Source organism: Galleria mellonella, unplaced genomic scaffold, assembly GCF_026898425.1.
Source record: "Galleria mellonella isolate WM207_F2 unplaced genomic scaffold, CSIRO_AGI_GalMel_v1 utg96, whole genome shotgun sequence".
Classification (NCBI taxonomy): Eukaryota; Metazoa; Arthropoda; class Insecta; order Lepidoptera; family Pyralidae; genus Galleria; species Galleria mellonella.
Window position 1 is genome coordinate 742935 of NW_026442179.1, and position 25417 is coordinate 768351.

Sequence of the window (25417 nt, forward strand, 5' to 3'; positions counted from 1 at the left end):
TAGTCACTCATGACTAAGTATCACGAATTGTTTCTAAAATTAGTTAAGTTTTTTCGATCTTATTACACGTAAGTTAAACCGGCAAATATCACATTAAAATATAATTACGACTGTAATTATATTCAAATTTGCACCATATCTACTTTAAAATATATATTTTTTCTGTTAGTAGTTAAAATCTTTTAAACTTGTTCTACTATCTTGTAAACTTGATGTCTATCAAGTTTAGTCATAATAAGTATAATACTCATATAATTGATAGAAATTACAATAATAATTAGCCAATTGTTACCATGCAAATGTTTAGACAATTTTGGTTAAAAGAAAACGATACCTAACAAAATTGCAGGTGAGGAGCAAATAAATATTAGATTTACGAGTCAAAAGGAAAAGTTATCTAGTGTGAATAGATAGAGGAGCGAATACAATAAGCTCAGCCCACGCACGATGAATCATGCGCCCGCGCCGCCCGTTGCCGCAACACATACAACGAGAACAGCAAAAACATTACCTACTTTTGAATAAGTCCCCTTTCTCTTTCTACACCTCCGAGCGTGCACTGTACTCGGCGCCATCGCTTCACTAATGAATAAATACAAATGAAATCAGGTCTCTACAACTATGTATCCTTGCGACAAAATTTAAAGCAAGAGAATTTGTTAATAGTAATTATCTTGAGGATGCCACAAAAATTCCTAATATCTAAGGGTGTCATGACAGTAAGTGATTATTAAAATATTATAAAGGAAGATTACATAAGTTTCTAGTAAAACGTATTACTCATTAAATGATTACATTTTAAATAAACGTGGTAACCGTTTATTATATAATTGTAGAATCAACAAATTGTAATTAAATACTCTAGAAGAATAGTAATTGTGATAGATTTCTTTTTTTTTTCAAAAATAACATTAAAATCCTAGCAAAAACAATTTAAAAAGTGATTATTATTAAGTTTATTTAAATAAAGAATTTTTGAGTTAATTATATATTTAGTACATGTTAATATTGATTTTTATTTTTAAAAAGTAAAAAGATTGCTAGTGGCAAGATGAAAATATAATTACGACGAAATTGAAGAAAGTTACGCTCTAAATTAAAATCCACACTCATGGATGCTATATGTGCTGAAAAGGGAACATGCCAAACGGCACATAAACATTTAAAGAGCTGTAAATTTTTCTCTTAATCTCGATGGCACGATGACAAATAAAACGTCCTTTCACCTGAGAGATGCTTTTAAAATAAAGTTGATATCTTAAATTAAAAAAGGAAAGATAATATTATTATTAAGTATACTTAATATTATACAAGGAATCTAAACTTAAATTAATCGAAATATAAAACCGTTATTTGTATACGACTACAAAAAGTACGTATGTACTATATGTTTATTTTATTATTTGCGTAAATTAACTATCGATATGTGTTATCTAAAGTAAGTATATATTGTAAATCATATATTAATTATGTACCTACATTAAAACACTGGGCCTAAATTTTGTACATTGAACATTTAATGAAACCTTCAAGTGTGCTACTTTCGAAATGTATTTTAAAAGCAATCGATTTTATTGTAAGAAATCTATTTGCTTATTGCTTTAGACATTAATATATTGTCGCATTAAACGACCAGTCATTGCAGTCAAAGCGTGACGAAGTCGAGCGAGTGGCCATGAAGTGCGTAGAGCGACCGGCCGGTGTGATACGTATGAACGGTGAGTCACGGAGTGAGATGCAACATAGTAGTACACGCGTCCAAGAAAAGGATACGAGATATAAGAAAACCGGTTTGAAATTTCGAGTTTCGATCCGATATGCTCCTGTCTGTGCCAAGTCAACTTCGGTTGAGTAGACCCGCTCTTATCTGCTGCTGTTCTCGATAATCCGGGAAGTGGTGCATCACCTTTTGTGTTTTTTTTTGCCCAAAGCCCGTTGACTTTTATGTTTTTACAGACAATTCGCTGTCTGTTTTGGTTTTTCTAATACGGATTATCTGAGTCACTTTCAGGTCATTATTAAAATTATTGAGGAATTGTTTAACGTTTGCAAAGTAGTATTTATCTTATCAGGTAAAGGTTACCTACTGAGTATTGTCTTTATCAAAACGCGGTCTGTTATGCTGTGATGATGTCACCACTACTTTGGTTCTCTTATCTCGTCTACGATAAAACATAACTTAGGGACGTCCTATTACTATCTTCTCTATTCACTCACCGGTATGCAATGTTTATATTCATAGTATTTTAGGTATGTTTTGTAGCTTTGCGAAATAAGTTTCAAAGAACGAAATTGATACATCGATCTATATTACTAAATCGAATGAGTGGGCAATGGTAAATATTGTAAATGTTAGCATTGGACACGTGTTTCGCGTGTTGATATTACCAAGCGCTACAGAGATTGTTGAAGAAAGTCTCAACACGATTACAGGAATTTTCCGACTCGGTGGAAATCATCGCATCTCGTTGAATCATTAGATGTTTTTGCGTCCGTGTTCGCCGCGGTGAAAACGCACGCGTATCATACATGTTGATAAAATTAAACATCCGATTCGTAGATTCATTACTCTTTTTAAATTCCTCGTATTTTTAAATATGTTCTTTTATCCGTAAAGTTTATAACTTTGTAACATTCGATAGATGCATTGTGACTGATGAAATATAATATAGATTTCTGCTTTTTATTACGTTTCAGTAATTAATATGAATCCTAAATAAAATAAAATGTAGTTACAATCAAAATAGTCAATAATAACAAAGTCACGAGTATCAAGCCAAGCCGTTGTCAACGGATAGTATAAACCAAAATAACTTTACGACGTTATTATGCGGTCCATGTTTTAATTTTGTGATTTTCCACGTATTATGTATTAAATATTTATGTAATAAGTAACATTAGGTGTTCAACTAATTTAAGAACTAGGTACATTCACTGAGCAAATTCTTAAAAAATATATGGGAAAACTAAGAAACATTATAATTGTTTATACAGGATTCGTTCGTGATCTAAACTGCTTTTACAACAGAGGGAGACTTTGTACAAAAGTCGATTGCTTGGGTACCTCTGTCACATTCGTGTTTCAACCGTGAAGCAGTTGTGTTTGCATGACTGTGTTTCGGTTTGAAGGGTGGGATATGGCGTGAATTTACAGGGTACAGAGGAATAACACCTGAGTCCTCAGGAATGGCAACGCATGGGGGGTATCATGGGTGAAACAGTATAGTCTGCTATGTCCATGGTACTGCTCATGTCTATAGGCGACGGTTACCACTTTCCATCAGGTGGGCCGTCAGCTTGTTTGTCATTCTAAGTTGCATAAAAAAAAAAAAAAAAAACAACAATAGTTTTGAGATTTATTCCCAATCTACTATAAGTTATACTTAATTAAACAGATTAACATAAATTATATTCTTCCTTAAAGTTTCAATAACTCAAAAGTTGTACTAATTACAGATGATTATGAAATAAAAATATCCAAATATTTAACATATAGAGTTCAATCATAAACAACACTAGTTAGAAACAGTTAATATGTAACAAGACGTTATCGATTCAAAATAAACGTGTAATCAAACAAATAAACTCATCTTGCATATTTACATCAATTGCGATGATAAAAGTTGGAAGAAAACTAGCTCGGGGCCTATACGAGTACATAACAGAACAAGGTATAATTTTATTATGGTTAAGGCTACTGTAGCAGTGTTGGATAACCGGTTCTGCCGCTTTGTTCACAATTCGGCGCCAATCCTATCCTCAACACCAGAGGCAGAGAGCATTCTAATAATAGTAATAGCCTCCTCAATGATTATCTTATTGCTTTCTCTCCTTATTGGTTACACCGTAATTAATTTCTTATCAGACATTAACAAATCATTATACGGTTGGCACTTTCTTGTTGCGTGCGTATGTAACTAGCGTTAAACGTGCATAATCTCGTATTGTTGATAAGCTATAAGTAAATATGACCTTGGTGTGTTGGATTTGTTTAGTAAGTTTTTTTGGCATTGAATGCAAATTACATGTTTAAGACAATTTTAGCTCTGAGTATAAAGTGTGATTCATGTTGGTTAGAAATAGATCGATGAACCTTGAACTTGTCACCTTTTGGAATTAACTAAAATGGAAGTAAGTTGTTTTGATAAAAAGTCATTCTTTAGAAAAATAGACTAACACATATTTTGGGAATATTTTAAAAAAAAATAATCAACGTATTTTGGAAAGTAAAGTTTTTATATACTACAAAAAATTATAAAGTGTATTGTGGATGTATGATTGCCTGTCTTAAATGCACTTTAAAGAAATAATCTATTAGTAAATTATAAAATAACAAGTAAATTTAAAATCTCATATTATATACACAGCTTTAATAATTATGTCAAAAACAAAAGAGCTATATTAGAAATTAGTGTATTTGTAGGTCAAACGACATTATTACGCGAGTCATCGATAACATTAAAAGTTCAAAATATCTTTCATGCCTCTAATATAATTGTGTCAGAATTTCTTATCTCGCAAATACGTGTGTTGGTGGACACAGGAAACTGCTATTTACTAGATGGCTAGGACGCCTACGTAATCTGTAAATCATTTCTTGTTTATTACCTGAAGCCGGTGCCAAGAGAATTTAACATCCTTAGTTGCTCTATAAATTTGTCAAGCTTCCAAAAAGAACCAATTATTTTTCAATGTTTTTTTTTTCCGTTACAAAAATTGATTTCTAAGTAAATTAACAAAATTTAAAATATTCAAATGGACCATAGCAAGTAATTTGAACATTATTTTATGATAAATAGGGAACAGATGTAAGCGGTTTGTGACTGTTCCTCGTAGCTATCAGCCCTTGGATATATCATTAAATAAATTTATAATAAAAACAAACGAATAATAATCCGACTTTAAGACGAGTCTGATGATCTTTAATAGCAAACCAAATAAAAATTGATTAACTTTTTTAAATTGTTAATAATTTACATCTAAGCAAAATTCATTTAGATACTACATGATGGTATTAAAGAAATAGGTTAAAAACAAGAATACTATGAATATAATGTTTATTTAAAAAGGTAATATGAAACAATTAAGTATTAATATTTTCCATGTAAATTTGTTTGTACAATCAATGGAATTTATTATTCTAATAATTCTATTGGAGAAGCTACTAATAACAAACATCTAAATGCAAACACTGAAAGATTTATATTTTCACATTTACAATATTAGTTTGATTGTAGGAAGTAGATTAAATTATGTCTGAATCTAGAGGCATACCTATCTACATAATAATAGTATTTCCTACAGTACAAAGACCACATTAAATATCTATTAATAATACCTACTAGATAAAGACGTCACAACAGGTACTACTTTTATGTATATTTCATGTGTTTTCTTAGAAACAAACAACTGGTTCAATATTTAATTACCAAAAAGAATCACATTAGTTGCTATGTTACTACGTAAGATTTTTTGTACTCTATTATTTTACACATATCAAATGCTTGTTAATGCGTACGAGAAGTGATTATCCAACCGTTGGCACCTACCGACAGATCTTCTCACAGATGCCGAAATTATCACGTGTATTGGTGCCAATAGATGTCTGATTGATGGCAATCTGGCGGGCATTATCCATACGTAAAACTGAGTAGGCGGATTGACAGCGCCATATTCGTGAGCGACGAATCTATGTTAATCGAAACAAAGCGAAAGTGCCTTAGAGCTTGATTGAGCCCCGAGCATTGACTTCCTGTGAAGCTCAGACGCACGAAACCGTCCACTACTGAATTATCGGGTAGCGTGCGGGAAATTGGCGTGCACCTAAAAGAAGTTAGATGGGTAATTGCTGAAATTTAGCGCTGGAGGGTGCACACCTGCAGCCGCGGACTGCGTTCATTCATGATAGCGGCCAAATAAAGCGGCGAGCTCGAGACGAGAACAATCCACCTCAGATAATAACAGTTGGCTTTTCTTAGAAACAGTGCGGCGTGGAGGCTTTGGCGGAGGGAGTGTAGTTGTCTCGCTCCCTCACTGGGCGGGTGAGAGAGAGCGCGTGGGCGGGGCGAGCTCTGTTATGTCACGGCGGGCCGGTGGAGGCGTCCGAAGCGAACTGCATTCACTGCATCCAACTTCCCGGCTCTTCATTATTGTCATTTGTCAAGAGTTCAGCGCGATAAACACTGACTCGGATACGGTCACCTATCCACATGTGATGTAAAACTTGATAGATTAAGTGGTATATTTAATTTTAAATGTAAAGGTAAAATACAAGTAAGATACTTTTATCGGTCTTCAATGATGAATGAAAAGAAGAAATTTAGTAATGTTTGGGAAATAAAATCTTCTATGTTCAATTATACTTAATTATTCAGGAATAAGGGCAACAAATAATTGAAAATTAAAAGGGCATGAACAGATATTAAACCTTTTCTATTATCATAACAAAATATTTATATATGCGCAAGACAAATGTGTGATCCAATAAAGCCACAGAAGGGAATCAGCAACCGCTGGCTACTACTATAATGTAAACAATTGCAAATTGCCCGTTGAATACAAATATGAGTAAAAGCATTGGTACAGAAATAAACCACATTCAATAGAAATGGCGCGATTTAGCCACACATGGTACAGGGCAGTCGATTTTATTGCTCCACGATGGTGAGGCGACGTTTATAAATCAAGCTTTTATGGTTATTCTTGGCGATAAAGGCGACGTCTAGCGTTGACGCTTGTGCTGTACACCTCGAGGCACTGTGTTCAGTGTTCGTGTGTGGAGCTGCAGAGCTTTGCATAAGACACGCCCAGGGCAACAGCGAAATAATAAACAATAGCCTCGATATTGGTGAGGTCGTGTTATCGAAGAGCCCTCGAGACAAGATCGAAGAATTAATAATTTTGTAAAATGTTCTTTCCGCGAGCAAACTGAAATAGTATAGGAAGTTGGAAGTTTGCCTATATTTATGTTCTTTTAAAAGTGTGATTGTCACTTTTTTGATGGTAGACAAAGCATGTAGCATCGTTGATTTTTTCATCTAGATATGCCACTAAATTCAAGTTTATTTGTATATATTTATAAATTCCAAATAATTATGGCATTAAATGTTCAGGGGTCACATCATATTAACATAATTTTTATCATTTTCTTCGTAGTTACTTAATGCTCTTGTTATTAATATGTATTTGGACACAAATATAATATATTAATCTATATCATGTAGAAAAAGATTATCCATAACTGATAACAATGATCGGAAGCAATATATAAAAAGAGAAAGGTGTTTTGTTTGTTATTTAATTATATTACGGGATTATAAATTAAATATCATTATGTGTAAATAAAGATCCGAGAAAACACGCTCAAGCCCCAAAAAGTAATAAAAGCTGACACTAAAGGCACCGCTGTTTGGTCGACGCGCGCGCTTGAAACGCTTTAGCCTTGTTATTGGTAAAAGGACTTTTAAAGTCATTGTTGATGTATATTTATTAATTATTCTTAAATGTTATCATTAGTATTTTTATATTGTCAGTAAAAAAAAATATTATTTCGTAACCCAATTACGCCATTTTAAACTCAAATTGACGTAGCCTTAATGTGGGAAACTTCCTATATTAAGGTTAAATCGATATCGGTGAATGTAAATAAGATGCATTATCGTTCAGGAGGTTCTTGCTTGATCGTTAATGACCAATATTAGATGAGTATATAATATATATAATAAATTTCAGTAAACTTTTTTATTTAGTACAAGGTGACTTCTATAGCGTTAGTTATATCTCAATATAAAATGTTTAATATTAAGCCGAGTTCATTATTGTGCAGTATCTTATGATATTAAAAAATATAATAGTATTGCAATCGTAGAAAAGAAATTATTTAATAAGTAATTTATTGGTACAAACATGTTTTTGATTATTTTACATTTATACAGAAACAACTATAAACCCTAATTTAATGCATTAAATATTAAAACTAATTTTATTATTTTTTTATATTATCTAAATAGTTGTTTAAAGGGGAAAAGAATTATAAAATAAGAAATTGACGTTTAATTTAAATATATTTAATGTGGTACGAAATGAACTTTTGATTCAAAACAACACAATCGGTTCCACGTGTTTGATAGTTGTTTAGCGGTCTTTATATAATACATATGCCATTGCCCCAATCAAAACATCCAAACACACTCAGAGATACTCACGTAATATTTTTTTGAACTTGTAGTGTACATGTAGAGACGTCAAGAGATTATCACCTAATTATATTTGAATATATCACGACGAAGATTACTTATCTGTTTTTCAATTATTGTTAAAGTTCTATGAGTCGTGACTACCAAATCTAATGACGATTTAGAGTTTAAATATTGTACAGTCATGTTAAAAAATTTCACTTGTATTAATGTTAAGTTTCGTACTGAAAATTTGATTAATGCACTATTTAATCAAGTATAACATATTATATATGACATACTTGGGAAGACGACGAATTGGTGGCACGTCTATTGCACTTTTATTCCGATCGTAAATTTAAATAAATAATATTAATAAATAACTTTTAAATATTTATTAAAATTAATATAAATAAGTAAATATGTTATTATAGTGACTATAAAAAAAAAATGTAAAATTATGTTCATACATTACAACATAAAGCTTCTGCTTGCCCACTCATTACTTATTTAAATTTTACCTAATATAAATTTTTGTTAAATATATGTGGTAACTTTTAATTGGCTTACGGTTGTTATATATACTTAATTATTAAGTTACTATAGCTGTAAGCCTCCTTCAATACAAATAAATACTGCATATTCACCGATAGGTAATATGTTATGCAATAATATTAATTGAAGGTATCTCTGAATAGATATGTTTATAGAAATAATATTTACAAAAAGTGAGTAGGTAAATAAGTAGTTATCTTAATATATAATTGATTATTGCCACACTTTATTATGTTTACACTTTCAGTACTAGCACGTGTACTATCAAATTAGAAAGATAAATCGAGTCACTTAACAGAACTGTTTCGATGTATCGAGAAGGCATTAGTGGTGTATAATTGGCCAATCAATTGGGCCCCCGTTTCACACAACTCGATTAACGATTAAACGAGTGAAAATGTACTGAAACGATTGCTATTTGTTTAAGACGGCTATCAGGCGGTGGGGTAGCCGGCAAGTTTTCTAACTTGTAATTGAAATCCTATGTTTAGATTTATAATCGTTTTCAGAATAATTCATTTGTGTACTTTTAATTAATGTACTACATTTTTTTACTTAGGATTTTTATCCGTGTGACTGGGATATTTTTAATGATAAAAAATAGTCTATCCCTTTTTTTACTCTATCCCAAATACCGTGAATAAATCAAATTTTATGATGATTGATTCGTTGAAGTATCAAGAGGTAAGACTAAAGGAAATTCACTTTCACTTAATAGGTATTAGAATGGATTAATAAGATAATTTTTTTTTCATCTATCACTTTAAAATGGAATAAAGTAAAAATGCATATAAGCGATCTCACAATAGAAATCTGTTGAGAACAAAAATAGATTACACTAGAAGATAGTTAATGCTAAATATTCCAAAAGTGACAATTGTATTAACACGTTATTCACACTCAGATGTTATATCTATTTTTAACACCTTATCACGCTGTGAATCGGATCAGAGAAATGATTTTTTTAAAGAGAATAGTCATACCACAGTGTACGGAACAATCAGTTTGTTAAATGTTCTTGACTAGACGTGTCTATTGGACGACTGGTAGGAAAGAATTCTTTAAACTGTGGTCAATGTTGAAATTGTTTAGTATTAAAACTATTAAATATATTTCTATGTCTTAGAATTTATTTAGTAACTTTCTAGAGTTTATGATTTTCATTTTTTTAGTCACTACATGATACTTGATATTAAATCAATATCGCATAGGACAAAGAATTGATTGAAATATTACATAAATAATAATGATAATGTAATAATATTTTATACGATATTGGTATGTTTTTATACAATATTTGTACGGCATTGGTTATACTTTGGCAAATATCATTAGTACTATACTACCATAATACTATACTAACATTAGTAGATAATATTGTTACTGTTTGTTGTTCCAATAAATAAATAATGATTTTAAATTTTATAATATTATTTATTTACTATTATAGTATTTAATAATGGATATCAGTAGTAGATAAAAATATCAATTGATATAATATCAAATAAGACAATGTAAAAAACAATAATAATGTGTGGTAGGTTCACTTCAAGTCACGTAAGAGTCCTCAGTAAGGTAGAAACAACTCGAATATCTGAAGTATTTCTAAAATACCGTCTATCTCATGTAGGTATGTTACAATCATAAGCAGTTGCTATATTATATATCGAGATATAATTTTATTGTATATAAATCTCGTTATCATATTTTATACGGACAAAACTGCGGTTTATAGCTAGTATGTTTAAGTAGTTACGTTTACTCGTATATTATAGGATTGATTTTTATGCAACTTTATGCAACTTAGAATGGCAAACAAGCTGACGGCCCACCTGATGGAAAGTGGTAACCGTTGCCTATAGACATGAGCAGTACCATGGACATAACAGAGTATACTGTTTCGCCCATGATACTCCCCATGCGTTGCCACTCCTGAGGACTCAGGTGTTATTCCTCTGTACCCAGTAAATTCACGCCATATCCCACCCTTCAAACCGAAACACAGTCACGCCAACACAACTGCTTCACGGTTGAAACACGAATGGAACAGAGGTACCCAAGCAATCGACTTTTGTACAAAGTCTCCCTCTGGTTAATATATTACTACTAATTTATAATCTGTGGAATAAATTTTGCATTTCCCATGCTCTTAAGGCCTAAGTCTGACGACAAATCGGCTGTTGTTAAAAATAAACCCTTATAAAAAAATAAAAACTAACTATTAAAATTGGTTTACATTTTTAATAATTAGTTTTGAGAATGTATCCCGTTCTATATAATATATAGTATAGCCAATAGCTTCTTTATTTAAAAAAAAAAAGTTAAATTCAATGTATGGCTTCGATAATCATTCTATAACTCAAATCACAACACGTACATATGTACTAAACAAAGAATCTAAATACATAATACAATTTTTTAATTGTAATACAAAAGCAATTGAAATAAATTTAACATTTTATATGATAGACTCGCCTAACTCTTGAGAACATACTAGAATATTAGAGTGCTTTAAATTTACATCACATATCAAAGTGACGTCAGCGGCGTGTGAGTTCTTTTATCGAGTGATTTCGCAGAAAACGATACGGGCACCGATAACTAGCAACTTACCAAGATAAACTGGACAGGTGTATCGCACAGTATTATTATAATATGGTAACACTGTGGGTGTATTATGATATATAATATATTATTATTATATTTATGTAGCGGGAGAGTGTCGAGTCTAAACTATTCTTAATACGAAATCACATTTGCCAGACAACGAAATTCGACTTAATAATGTCGACATAAAAGTTCAATTTTAAACGATAAGATTAGATTTGTTTAATATCTTCGATAATTTAAAATTTTATTTTCAAAGAATAAAACTATTTCAAATGCAACAAAATTAATATTTATAATAATAGCTATGAAAAAATATTTTTCATTTCAACTAGGTACTATTAAATTATATCTTTAACTATATAATTTTTACCCTCAAACATTGTATAGTTTCTCTTCGGCGTTTCAAAAGCTAAGTGTAAGAGATCCTTCTATGGGATAAGTCCGCTATTGTATATCAATCTTTTTAATGTATCCAATATAAAGTTTGTATAACAAAGATATTACGATACAATAATTAAAATCGCATAAAAAGTACGTTCATGGATTAATTTATTACGTGCGTATGAGTTGAGACGTCACGATTTGGCACAGGATAGGTAAAGTTAATCGGTAGAGTCCCTACTAATTGGCATGTGTATAGAAAATAAGTTGGTCAATCAGGTTTCTGTTAAAAGCCAAATCGTGAGCCAAATATCGCGTACAACTTTAGGTTTAGCGACTTTCTCCCGTCTCGATCTCATACTAAGCTCCCATATTAATTTTGTCACGATCAAAGACGTTTTTTCTTTGCGGAGCAAATTTACTTGTATATCTACTTTTAGTGTTTTGGTTCAAGCTTGTATTTCTTAAAATAAATTAGCTAAATCTCCCGGCTTCGCCTGAGGTAACATCGTGTTGTTGAATAGTATATAACTATTCTCAATAAATGAGTCATCAAATACAAAATTAATTTTTCAAATCTGACTGCTAGTTCCACAGATCAGCGTGTACATTTTATATATTTATTATATTAGTATACTAAAGTATACTAATACACGTGAAGCAAATAACGATTTAGTCCACGTGACGGGAATATATTTATTGATATGGAAAAAAGTAACTATGTTCTTTTCAATTAAATTCAAGATAGTATTGGTTGAACTGTTAAAGAAACAAGTTTAACCTCAAATTTGATAATTTGATAATTGATAATTCTTTATTTAATAACAATTCATACTTAGTTAGATCTACTAACCACCGAACTAGGCTAAGCCTGTATCTCAGTGGTTAGTTAAAAACTTCCTTTGACTTAACATAAGACGGTACAATCTAAAACATAAATACTCATTTCCAATGCTCAATTTACTTTTGGTGCAACATTGTCAAATAAACAAACACTCTCAGTATCACTTTTATAATATTTGTAGGAGTAATCTTTAATACGAGTAGTAGTAGTAATTAAGTCAAAGAGGAGTAATAATTGAAAATCAATACTGTGCAACTGTACGCGAAAGCGATACACTGATAGCATCAGCTGAATCAGCATTTTTGTTTATAAAATTGAATTATTATCATTATTGATAGATTACATCATAGTCGTCACTTATTTAGGTCATGTGTATGTTATTTTTAATATTAAATAATAATAAATACTATTTTTATTATCCTTCTTGGAATTTATAATTATTTATTGTTTCTAAATTGAGTTCTAATAATTTCATATCGCATTAATAATTGCGTAAGTATAATTAATACGCGTCAAACAATTATTATATAACTAGTCGAGCAACAAACATAGATTTATTTCTTTTGTATTTTCCTGTGATCAATAATTGTGATTATAAAATTAAATGACATTTATTGTAAAATATGACTTAGTTTCTACATTACATGCAGAGGTAAGGCTAGTTTCTGGAATCGATTTTAAAAATTATTTCAATAATAGAAAGTTACAATACTTGTAATAATTACAAATAATGATAGTGATATATTCAGGATTAGGTAAACTTGAAATAGCCAAAGATTCCTCTGTATAACTGTGGTCTCTGTGAAAATCTGCATTGCAGCATACCAAGCTAGCTAATAGAAATGAAGAGTACTATGTATATGTTTTTTTTTTCATGCGTTACCATTCCTGAAGACTAAGATATAAATAGTATTTATATGCACCCCGGAATAAGAGGTTATGATGTTTCATAACCTGTAATACATAATAGCCCTGCATCCACTTCTTTCTCTTCCGTTTTAGCAGTTTCGAACATGGATTCCTCGAAGATCCACTGACATACAAAACCAAAGATGGACATAGGCTACTACTAATTGCAAACGATTAAAATTAGCCGTGCTAACATTGAATCAATGACTTATAATGGCCCAAATGAGAGGCGTTTAGTGCAGAAAAAAAGAGTCTAAATTACATTTACATGGACCCCGGAATTGTAAAGAAGTTAACAAATAGGCCATATGATGAAAAGTGATAAACTTAGCGTATAGAAATGAACAGCACTTTGGGCATCATACGCTTGAACCTAAATGGTCAGATACAGCGTGGTGTTAAAGGATTTTTTCCCGCGAACACTCAGGCTGTGAAATGAGCTCCCTGCTAAGGTTTCCTTAGGAACTCAGTATGGCGTTTTTCAAAAAGGGTATATTAAGGGTTGACAACGCGCACGTGATTCCCCTAGTGTTGCAGGCGTCCAAAGGCTACAGTAACCGTTTACCCTCAGACGGGCTGTATGCTTATTTGCCGCCTTCGTAGTAGAAAAAAAAAACACAGAATATTCGTGCATTGCCATTCCTGAAGACTATGATATAACTCCGTACTCTCTCAAATCAATATCATTGCAAACGTTGTTAACTTACCGATTAAAATTTATAATAGATATGAATCAGAACTATATTAAATTTAGTTCCAGGTAATCAATAACATTCGCTAAACTATGAATTTAAAATATAAATTTTAAATTGATTTAGAGAATGGCAATTTAGTATTGAACCCATTGTGATACTATTCTGTGTTTAATATTGTCTTTATATAACACTATGTATGTGTCACACTTTGGACAAATAATTTATCATTCATTCAAGTGTCGTATACACCTACGAGTACATCCCTTAAAAAGGGTTCTTGGAAATCCCCATGGGAACGGAAATAATGAGTTACGGGAATTTGCGTAGATGTTCATGTAATATATATAGTATTTAATAATTTATTAATACTACTTTACATTTACAATTTAGTAACTATTTACACAGTAGGTATAATTTAAAAACCTATTTTTATTTTATTTTTAATTCATTATTGTACATACTAATAATAATATGACAAAGGTAATCAAATGTACAATATGTATAATCTACTTCAATAAATCTATGTAAAAATTTCTCAAACGACTTCTTTTATTTTCAATAATTACTGGTATGATTTATAATTTATAAAAAAAAAAGATATACAAGACTTACACTATATTAATTGTTAATCACGATCTTACTTCCGTCAAATATTGAATTGAAACTTGTTCTCTCTCTGTATATATATATATATATATATATATATATATATATATATATATATATATATATATATATATATATATATATATATATATATATATAATCTCGAGAATACTCATATAATAATAGAAGTGTAATAATATATTAATTTAGAACTTTCCATTGTATGCTCTGTTATTTCTTACCAAGATTAGCGTAGTATCCTGCTGGATGCATCATGAACGAACGAATCACCGTTGTAAATTTTCCATTTGTCACTTACCTAAAACGAACAAAATATAAGGTGAAACAATTATGAAACATTGAATAAATACTTATCAGCTGGATCACTGACAGATTCGTTGTCAAGAGACAATATTTGTTTAAAATTTACCTACTAGCATATTAGTTAGGATTTACAGTAAAGGTTGACTGACACGTTATGTGCCCAGTGCCCAATTATTAGTACCAAGAATTGTGTGATAATTAATGATTTAACTAAATACATAGGCAATATAATTAATAATGTACCTGATTAACACTAATTTGAGAGACCGCAGAATGTAATAACAATAATAATATCTGTGCATAATGTTATAGTTACGCGCAAATTCATCTTATACAGTGATACATACTTATACAATACAGTAATTCATCTTATAGAGTGAACTACCTTAATTAATTTTAGCGGATTACCCCTACTTTATATGCGTCACCGAAGTATCGATGCCTATTATTTTATTTCTTTAGGACACTCTCAGACATCATGCATTTCATTTGCACGTTTGACGTAATTGTATAATTTACATGCTTCAGTTGTACGGTTAGCAACAAAATACCACGAACGTATTTACATCTTCAAAATCTATAAACAATATTGTGTATTTGTTATTGTATACATTTAGCAATTTGTAAATTATGTAATATTTATCAATGCCCTGTTCTCATTAGTGTAAGAGAAAAATTCTAACTAAAATACTGTATCAACCCGCCAATATCTTAATAGTAGGCTTACATTTTTCTCTAATGAGGAAAAACCCTTTCTCAATAGTGGAATACATATGGTTTGTTATTTGTTATAATCAAGATATTCATCAAATACTTTGTTAATGTTCGCTTATATTATTAAGTGGGTTTTGCATGTAGCAGACATTGTGTGCCAGTAATACCGGATTAGGTATTTTTTTCGTAATTTTGGGTAATAAAATTCTTTTCGCGAAATATTAAATGAAATTGTTAGAGAAAATAGAAACGAGTGTGGAGAAATTTGATAAATTTTGTGACAGTTTTTGGTATTTATTGTATAAACTGTTTAGCAGACATATAAGTCCATGGAATATATTACTGATGGTAGGAACGTGACGTGAAGAAGCCAATGTCGAGAATAGCTATTTTTTGTCGTTCGCATATTTTTAAAATGATGAAAAGAAATGAAAACGTACACAAAATTAATATTGGTTATTTATTGATAAAGAAAACCGTATCAATTTTAAAAATATTTGAAAATTGGGTAAAAATCCAAAAACGTATCTGGCATCGACGCCAAAACCCCTAAACAACTGTGTATTCGTCGACTTTTGGTATTGACTGTACTGGCAGCACGTATACGCACGACCGAACAGCTGCCGAGAATATTTCCGATTCGTCTAAAATAACTGTATTCAACTGTTCGGATTGTAATAACAATGCGAATTGGATGAATTTAATCTGTATTGGTTCTTATAGTTGAACAGTTTTGCTTGAATTTAGTAAAAACATTAAGAATTCTGGTATTATAATAGGTATTTTGCATACACTGCACACATATCGTCATAGTCGTAGAACACTGACGGATCTTTATATGTAATCTTTGTCAGATCCGTCAGTATTCAACGACTATGACGATATATTAACAAAGTCATGAATTTAATTTTGGCTGGCACTTCAAAAACATATTTACCACTCACTATTTAAAAAAAATTACATTCTATAATTAAAACTGTAAATAATATAATATGAAATCGTCAATATGTTGCACGAAAGATAACAAATACAGATAAATCTTTGAAAATACCTTGAAATACGAAACCGGTCAGGTGTTTATTGTAACTGATTGTAGAACAAGTATTTTTTATACATATATATATATCAATATGTGTTCAAAAGTGTCAACAATCACTGATATTAAATTAAAAACAGTTTATAAACCTCGTCAATAACTAATGTCAAGTCAATGCAGCAGAGATATACGATAATGTTCGATCTCGCATGGGTTACATTACTTGCGTACATTATTTGCGTGAATCTGCATAGCATATCCGACATAGGGGCCAAAATGCAGGCTTGCATATTCTGCCCGAGGCATGCGGAGGCGAGCACACGTGGCTACCACTGCTCTCTAGGCTAGGAATCTGACCAAATGCCCATCGGAGCACGATTGTTAGCTAAATAGCGATGGCTTATTTACGATCTATACACCTCGGAAACAATTCCGAGGTGAGAGGTCTCACACGAGTATTTTAAGTAAGTCTAACCCTAACATTTTATTGTAGAATTAAATATCTCCGGATCTTATTTATTGCCATTTTGAGTATATAGTAGATGGTTAATAAAATTTAAAATAAGAATACTAAATGCTTTAATTGTGTATTGAAATAAAAATATATTTTTAAGATCATATAAATATAATATGTTTATGTTCAGATATTTAAAATATATTACACATTTGTATTATTGTTATGGTATTTTACTCATACTGTTAATTATAGTTATAAAGCATATGTTATTGTACTAATGCTTTCCTGGGTGAGCGTATTGGGAAACTGTAAAGCTCACCCAGTTTATCAAATAAACAAATGAATAAAAAATAATTAAGAATTAAACTGTAACTATAGTTATGATAATAATTATAATTAACAGTATAATAATTATAAGGTATCTACATAATTTTCGATTTAAATAATTTTATTTTCTTTTAATTTATTTTATATTTAATTTAATTTTATATTCTGATATTTATCAGTTACTATAATTTTTGAGTAGAGAAACAATTGGAGGGATTTTGATGAACTTTAGTGTAGTGTAGGATATTATTTAAAATATTTTTTAAATTACTGAATTCCTTTCATGATTCTATCGTTTTCATGTTAAAATATTTTTCTTAAACAAACAAGAGCAATAACTTAGTAGCCAGGATTATTTTTAATTCTATATTCTAACGAAAAAAGAAACAGATTCAAAAGTAAATACAGCACTTACTACTTATGTTTTTCTTTTCTTTCTACCTATCCGGAATCGGTGAACAGACATATAAAACTGAAGAGTTCCGTTTTCAATTTACTAAAATCATTTAACTGCGGCGAGGTTTAACCATTAAAAGTGTTGTAACAATGGCTATGTCAACATACAAAACGATTTACGCCATTTATGTATAGATAATCCTCATAAATAGCAATTTGCGTCGTGACAAACGATCTGCGCTGAGTCGCTTAGTTTGGAAATCGCGTATAATGCCGCTATTGTTAATTATACAAGTCACCGCCTCGCTAAACATACGATTTATTATCAGCAAAATGGAACAGCGATACATCTAGCGTGAGATTTGTGCGGCAGCCATGCCGTCACAATGCAATGAATAGCCTAAAACATTGAAAAGATAAGACAAATGGTCCTACTATACTAGCTAAGTGTGTGTTGCTCGATAATGATCGAGTCTCTTATAATTTTAAGAATCTAGACTAAACGTGGAATCTTAATGAACCGGTACTCTTTATTTACGCAGCATGTCAAAGTCGAGTTTACAAGTTGAAAAATCGACGTCTCCGGCTTCCAGCAACGCAGTAATGTCGACCGGCGATCGAATGGAGAGATAAAAGAAATCGGGCTTCAGATCTGACGGCCACGCTTTTCGGTCGAGAAACACTACCGACAGCGACCTTAGCGCTGTACTTATTTAACTTTATGCTTTTAACGGAAACTTATCGTGATATCAAATCTGGAGCGGCGATTAAGAAACAATAGGACATTAATAAAAAGTTGTGGTGCGAGGCATGAAAATGTTCCGTCTATGGACGCGAGTGCGTCCACGCCGGTTACAGTTGGTGGCTGGACGCTTGAACTATAAAATATTCAGTTTACTCGGTACTTAAAAATACTATAGCATCGGTTACAGGTGTCAAACGCGCTAGGAACACAGGGGTTGTGTATCTCTCAGCAAGCACCGACAGGGGCAAATAAAACAATGGAACAATGAAATACGCAGGACCAAAGCGCGCCTCTGCTAATGAACTACTGTGTAGACACTAAACATTCTTGGTATTAGAATATTCATTAGTATCCACTTTTATTTAATTTTTATATACAAAATCAATAAATATATTAATTAATATGTATGCTTAATATATTAATACTAGCTTTTACCAGCGACTTCGTTCATGTATGCCACTGATGAAATTTTCTTACACCAAATTTCATAATGACTGGTTCAATTGTTCAGATGCTATAAGACAACAAACAAACAAACTCACTTTCATATTTTTAATATTAGTAAGGCTTATAAGTGTAAGAGTGGAGGTATTTGTTACCGTACGATTTATCTTTGAACATTCATATAAATATTTTTTAATTCTTATTATTTGATAATAAAAAATAAATATTAGTAGGGTCAAATAATTATCATAAATAAGAAACTAGATATATGTTTTTTACGAAATTTGTAAGATTTCTACGTTGTATTACAAACGTCACTGGATTATTAAAAATGAGTGCAATATGTTGTTGAATACGCACTATGTTCAGTATTGTTTTTAGTCCCTGATTGTGTGTCTAGGTTTTTATATATTATTTGTTACAGGCCATTATTTCATCTAGTATTTATACTGATAAAGATAATAACAAATTATTCCATTTGTAAAGTAGAGTAACTCGTAGCTCCAATTATTCAAGTACAGATATAGTATATAGTTGATAATCATAGTTCAGTTCCTTTGTTATCATTTCAGCCATTCATTGACAGTGAATGATTGAAATTACGATTAACAGTGACTGAACGCCATTATACAAGTGATATAATAACAATGCATATATAAGTATTGTTTGAAATTTTAAAACGACTAATTAAATATAAATAAACCCCAATAATTATATTGATCGTCGTTTAGATTTCGAGTCACGAGTCTCAAGAGGGTTCGGTCAGCGATGCGGTGCTAGATGAAAAAGCACCAGTCGAGGTCCAGCGCGAGGTATGCGTGGAATGGGAGGGAGCATCCGGCGGCTGCGATTGTTACCAGTTATCACTGAATGTTTTCCACCGGGGCATTTTGTGTCGCCACAAAAAACCACATAAAGGGCGGGCGCGGCTCGTTTGAGAAGCCGCCCCTGTGGGAAAATCGTCGCCAGAAAACTGCGACGCAAATAAATTATAAACTCTCTCACGTGGAACGCGATGCGGCGAACGCTTTAAACGAAACGAATAAACTGTGCTTTGTTACGAATAAAAAATGTTACACACTCGTTCTTTGACACATACGCGATTTAATTCAATCTAAGTTTCGTGTTGTTCCCGCCTGCTGGTTTTATCGCAGGGCCACGGCACGAGTAGATACGGAGATAAGTATCAGTATCTGTGACCCATATAGACGTGTAGCAGATAAATAAGCCTCCGACAGATATAACACGAGATGAAGAAACGATTTGTACGCACAAATCGTTGGTACAATCAGCCTTTGTAAATGTCGCGTGATATCACGGCGGCGAGGAGAATCATTAGCGAAAACGGAGCGTCCCGGAATAGACTGACAGCGGGACGATTGCACCGCCCCGTGATGGATGACGGGAGCGAACCGGGTTATTACTGTCGGGCTTAATATCCACACCAGAAGAAAATTAGAGGATAATGAAAAAAACTCAAACGCTTCTTCAGAAAATAATTGAGCTCTCCCTTTTGGCATAATATATTGATATAATAAAACTATAATAGAAACTATATGGATAAATTAATAAGAAGAAAAAAATTAAACAGCCGGCACTAGACATCGAATTGCACTCGTAGTTGCATCGCGTCCATGTTATTCGTATTGAAAACTCGCAGAAAATGCATCGGCCGATAAGAAAAAATTCAGTCCGCCGAGCACATATAAGTACAGCACAGCGACGGTGACATTCCATGGGGAATGCCTAGCATATCGAGACTTAAAGTAACCATTTACCGATTGCAGATACGCCATGGTCGAACAAGTAATCTGGTCAGATCGCTTCGCTCGCATAGTTGTTGCTACATATAATGTTTAACCTAAATAAGTAAGAAATAATTCTTTTCATGGTAACTTAATGAGGTTTCAAGATATCTTCACATGATTGTTTTTAATTAATATCAGCTGCGATAGGCAGCCCTACGTTGGTGCGTTTGATGATAATAATGATGTTTTGATAATATAACAGTTTATTTATACAAAGACTACGTAAACGTATCCGTGAACGTAACAGTTTCACTATTCATTGTGAACGAACCGAGCTGTCATTAAAGGAGCAAAGTTCCAGTTAACGGTCTCGGTGTGGAATAACAAAAAAGTGGTCCTGCTTTATGGCTGGCTACTACTTTCATCCTTGTCTCTCACAGAATATTCGTTAAGAAACGAGCGGGATGATAGTGGGTTTTATTATGCCGCTACTAATATGAATCGAGTTTAATTTATCGCGCGACAGGCGCACTGGTCCGCCCGCGCCGTACCAACCGTGATCAGTGCGACATCAATCTTTTGAACTGAGAATATTGGATAAACAAAACACGATTTCTGCAACGTCAATGTAGATCATCATAAACCTCTAACTGTAGTTGCTAACAATATAACATAATCATTGTGTTAATTTATTATATTTCGGAGAGATTTACATAATATAATATTTTAACTATCAGGTAAGTATATAATTAAATAGCAATTCAATAATTACAATTTAATTATACTGACTTTTAATTAATTTATATCCATGTACTGCTTAGTCACAAGAATCGTTAGGACTTTGAGTATTTGTAGGCCTATAAATAATGAGACTCCGTATGTTACGTTTTTCAAACAACGTAATCCACATTATGTAGAAGGTCTTTCTATACTGATTTTACTAAAAGGAGGAGTGGTATGGTATTGTTAGCATGAATATAGGTCTTTTTCCTTTGAGGTAATTAGAGTTTTACATATGAAATTAAGGTAAGGTAGTTCTTTGTATCCTCTACATTCGTACACTATCATACATATTGGAAGGTTTTGAATGTTCACTGAATTGACTTCCCTTTATTTATTTATTTATTAGAGCGACCAACAAGACATTCAATATTTATTATAATATAAACATAATACAAAGGTAGTTTTCGAGTTTATTCTCTTCAGGTTGATCATTAACCCTACATTAGCTACGCACATACGTTTAAGTACTTTTTCCATTAAAGGTATGTTATGTAAAATTTTAGCCAAAGGTCCTACCTTAATTTGAATTGTTGTTATGTTAAAGCTTAATTTTGCCTAAATTAGGGAATGTGATCCCCTCCAACCAAACAGGACACGTTACGGGCGGCGGCACGTGAAAATCAATACACCCTGTCCTTTACAATTTGCTACCGAGTTCAAATTGTGTTGTCAAATAAACATACTGGTAACCACAATGTGAAAACAAGTAGCAAAACTAACGATAGGATCTACGATATTATAGACATATTGCTAGGATATAACAAACAATAAAATGATAACTATCGCGTATAAACAGGATCATAGAGATCATATTTTTATATTGTAACGTTTATGCGTTGCTACTAATAAGGATCTACTCTCTAGTTTAAATATGGGTTTAACATATTTGGAAAAATGTTACGAACAATTTGTAGACAAACAACAGCAACCATCATCACTACACTTGCGTATTATATATGGAGTTTTGTTCCATATCTATATTCTGAGAATGAGAAATAATAGTATATCCATGACTATGGGAATATTACATTAGGTAATTTAAAAATTAAAGCTTAAAAATCAGACCAATAACCTAAATTAGGGAATATGGTTTTTGAACTAGAATATTCTGGACTGTAAAATTTAAACAATTGATATCTGGCACATAAACCACAATTCATAGCCAAATTAATATATAAAAGGTTTTTTTTTCTGTAATTTATATATTATTTATTTTATTAATATATTATTTATTTACCAGCTTAATTGCAACAAAATCTTCTGTCACTTAAGTATGCTCAGTCGATTAACGAATACTTTGACTCAAGCTAAGAGTTTTGTGATTTTTCGTAAGTAAACAGTATTCTAAAGTCGGCGCTCGTTGTTGTCGTGGACGTCTACGCTAATGAAGCAACACAAAAACTTGTAATTGTCCCCGTCGACGTCTGCCTTGCGATGTTTCCATTAAATCCAATGTTATTTGTAAGAAAATATTTTTTTCCTTCTGTCCAAGCGGCAAATGTTTACTACGGACAGAAAACTTTATGAAAGTTCATTTATTGACTTGTAACGTTTGCAATTGCGTTAAATTTGTTACGGTTGTAATCTAAGATATGGTAGTTTGAGGCATTCTTGGTGGCTGTGATTTGGAATTAACACACAATATAATTTTAACGGGTTTGTTAGTTCACTGAAGCATAAATAATACCTAAATATTAAAATGATTTTTTTAATGTTTTTTTCTATGTGTACCGAAATTACATATATACTTTATTCCTCTTTATCCAAAGGTTGCATGAAAGAGATCGCTTTTAGTGATAAGATCGCCAATTGTTTTATTAATATGATTTTTATTGTATTTTTTTTTTGTATGAATAAATTTACTACTGTAATCTTTTATAGAAAACAACGAAGAATATCTATCTATTCATCTACTTATCTTAGTACTTACGACATGACATTTAGAGTGCTGTAGACAACCACTAAGCCAAGCATCCTTACTTAAGTTATAGAGCTGGGTAAAGTAAGTAATTATCATTTTTATTAGAATCCAGTTATCATATTTTAGTGATAACTGGATACAATAGTGATAACTATTGTCGTCATATTAGTTAAATTCTGGATTACAACTTAGAATCTTTGTTCCTAAATTCGTACTCAAACACACGTTGTAAATGACGAGAAAGATTTTAATGTTGTTGCCAGGCAAGAACGATCAAATCGATTAAAAATTATTTACGATATATCAAAGGTTAGCTAAAACCATTTCTGCGTAACGAATTACTAATCAAACGCGTATAAAATCAGCAAACATGCTAGTTTTATATTTCATATTATCAAAATGTATATAAAGATGCTCCCTCGTTACAATATATTATTAAATATAAATATCGTAAAGATCTTGATCTCTTTACATGACGGTTGTACATATTTCATTGGAATTGAATAAAATGAAAATTAAATAGAATAACATATAGCATATTTATTAAGTAATATATTCTAAATTCAGGCGAGATTGAAAGTTTGTTACTCAATCGTGCTTAAAGGGCTGAACGGATTTGAATGAAATTTGGTACATGGGTAGGTTATATCGTAATTTAACACAAGTGCATTTATAATTTAGATTTATGGTTAAGGGGGCATAGATATAGGCAATCCTAAGTTTGTACGGCTTCGTATTATCATTATAATAATAATAATTCATTTTATAATGTATCAGACGATATTTTATCACTACACATATAATATATCACTTTCTTGTTGCTAAATAACGTTTTATCACGTTTTTAAACAATACACGTAATCAAACAACCGTGAACTCTTCTCACGCGTATGGCTGTCTTTAGTCTCTAATAATCAACTTTATCAATAAAGGTTATAAAAATATCTAATTAGTTAATTGTTAACACGTGCTAAGTTGTATGTAAAAAGAAAAATATGAAAAAAAACAAGTATAAAAAATAGTTATGTAATGATTATATGCATAATAAAAGTACGTATTATTGTATAAAATAAGTTATAAAGTTACATGTTATAAGTAGTTCTTGACCTTCACTTGATTTGCTTAATGTTAAATATAGCATTGTGTTTTACGAGAGTTTACATCGAGGAAATGCTTAAAACAGCTAAAACACATAATGCATATGAAATGAGTCTGCGCCATACATATTGAGCAAGTGCCTGATGGATAACGTAAGTTACTTACGGCAGTGTACATTACTTATCTGTTTGTCATTTTGATTATTATTAGTGTATGAAAATATACTTTCAATACATACACATACGATATTTGAGAACTTTATTGAACAAAACTGATATTATACTATTAAATATGAGTACAACTCAATGACAGATATATTAGTGCTTAATGCATTTTGCCTTTTCTTCATAAATGTTTGCCTTATAATTTGACGTCTTTTGTATATGGTAGTGTATGTTCATCCTTAGCCTTTAGGATATCTCTGAAAAAAATCCTTCGTAATTCAGTAAAGATTTTATTTTGCGTTTTAGTATTTCTGTTTAACCTAATGGTAAACAGTTTTAATGTAATATACGTATGTGTTTAAAAAGTATAAACATCCTATTTTTCAAATAGCCAATTGTTAACATTTCATTTTGAAACATTATGGGTTAGTCTTCAAAATAATAAAAATAACAATACAAAGAAGTGTAAAATCTAGGCAAATATAA

The 25417-nt window shown here is 31.4% G+C and overlaps 1 protein-coding gene across 4 annotated transcripts in view; it reads right to left on the reverse strand.

Moving 5' to 3' along the window:
- Positions 1-25417, reverse strand: part of LOC113509147 (protein scalloped) — a 94580-nt gene that overhangs the window by 62048 nt on the left and 7115 nt on the right. For 3 of the 4 annotated variants that reach the window (XM_026892449.3, XM_026892453.3, XM_026892452.3), the window contains exon 2: positions 15017-15093. The exons of the other annotated variant lie outside the window; for it this stretch is intronic. In XM_026892449.3, coding sequence (XP_026748250.2) covers positions 15017-15050 — 34 coding nt within the window. In that variant the 5' untranslated portion in view covers positions 15051-15093. The remainder of the gene's footprint in view (positions 1-15016; positions 15094-25417) is intronic. 4 annotated transcript variants of the gene reach the window in all.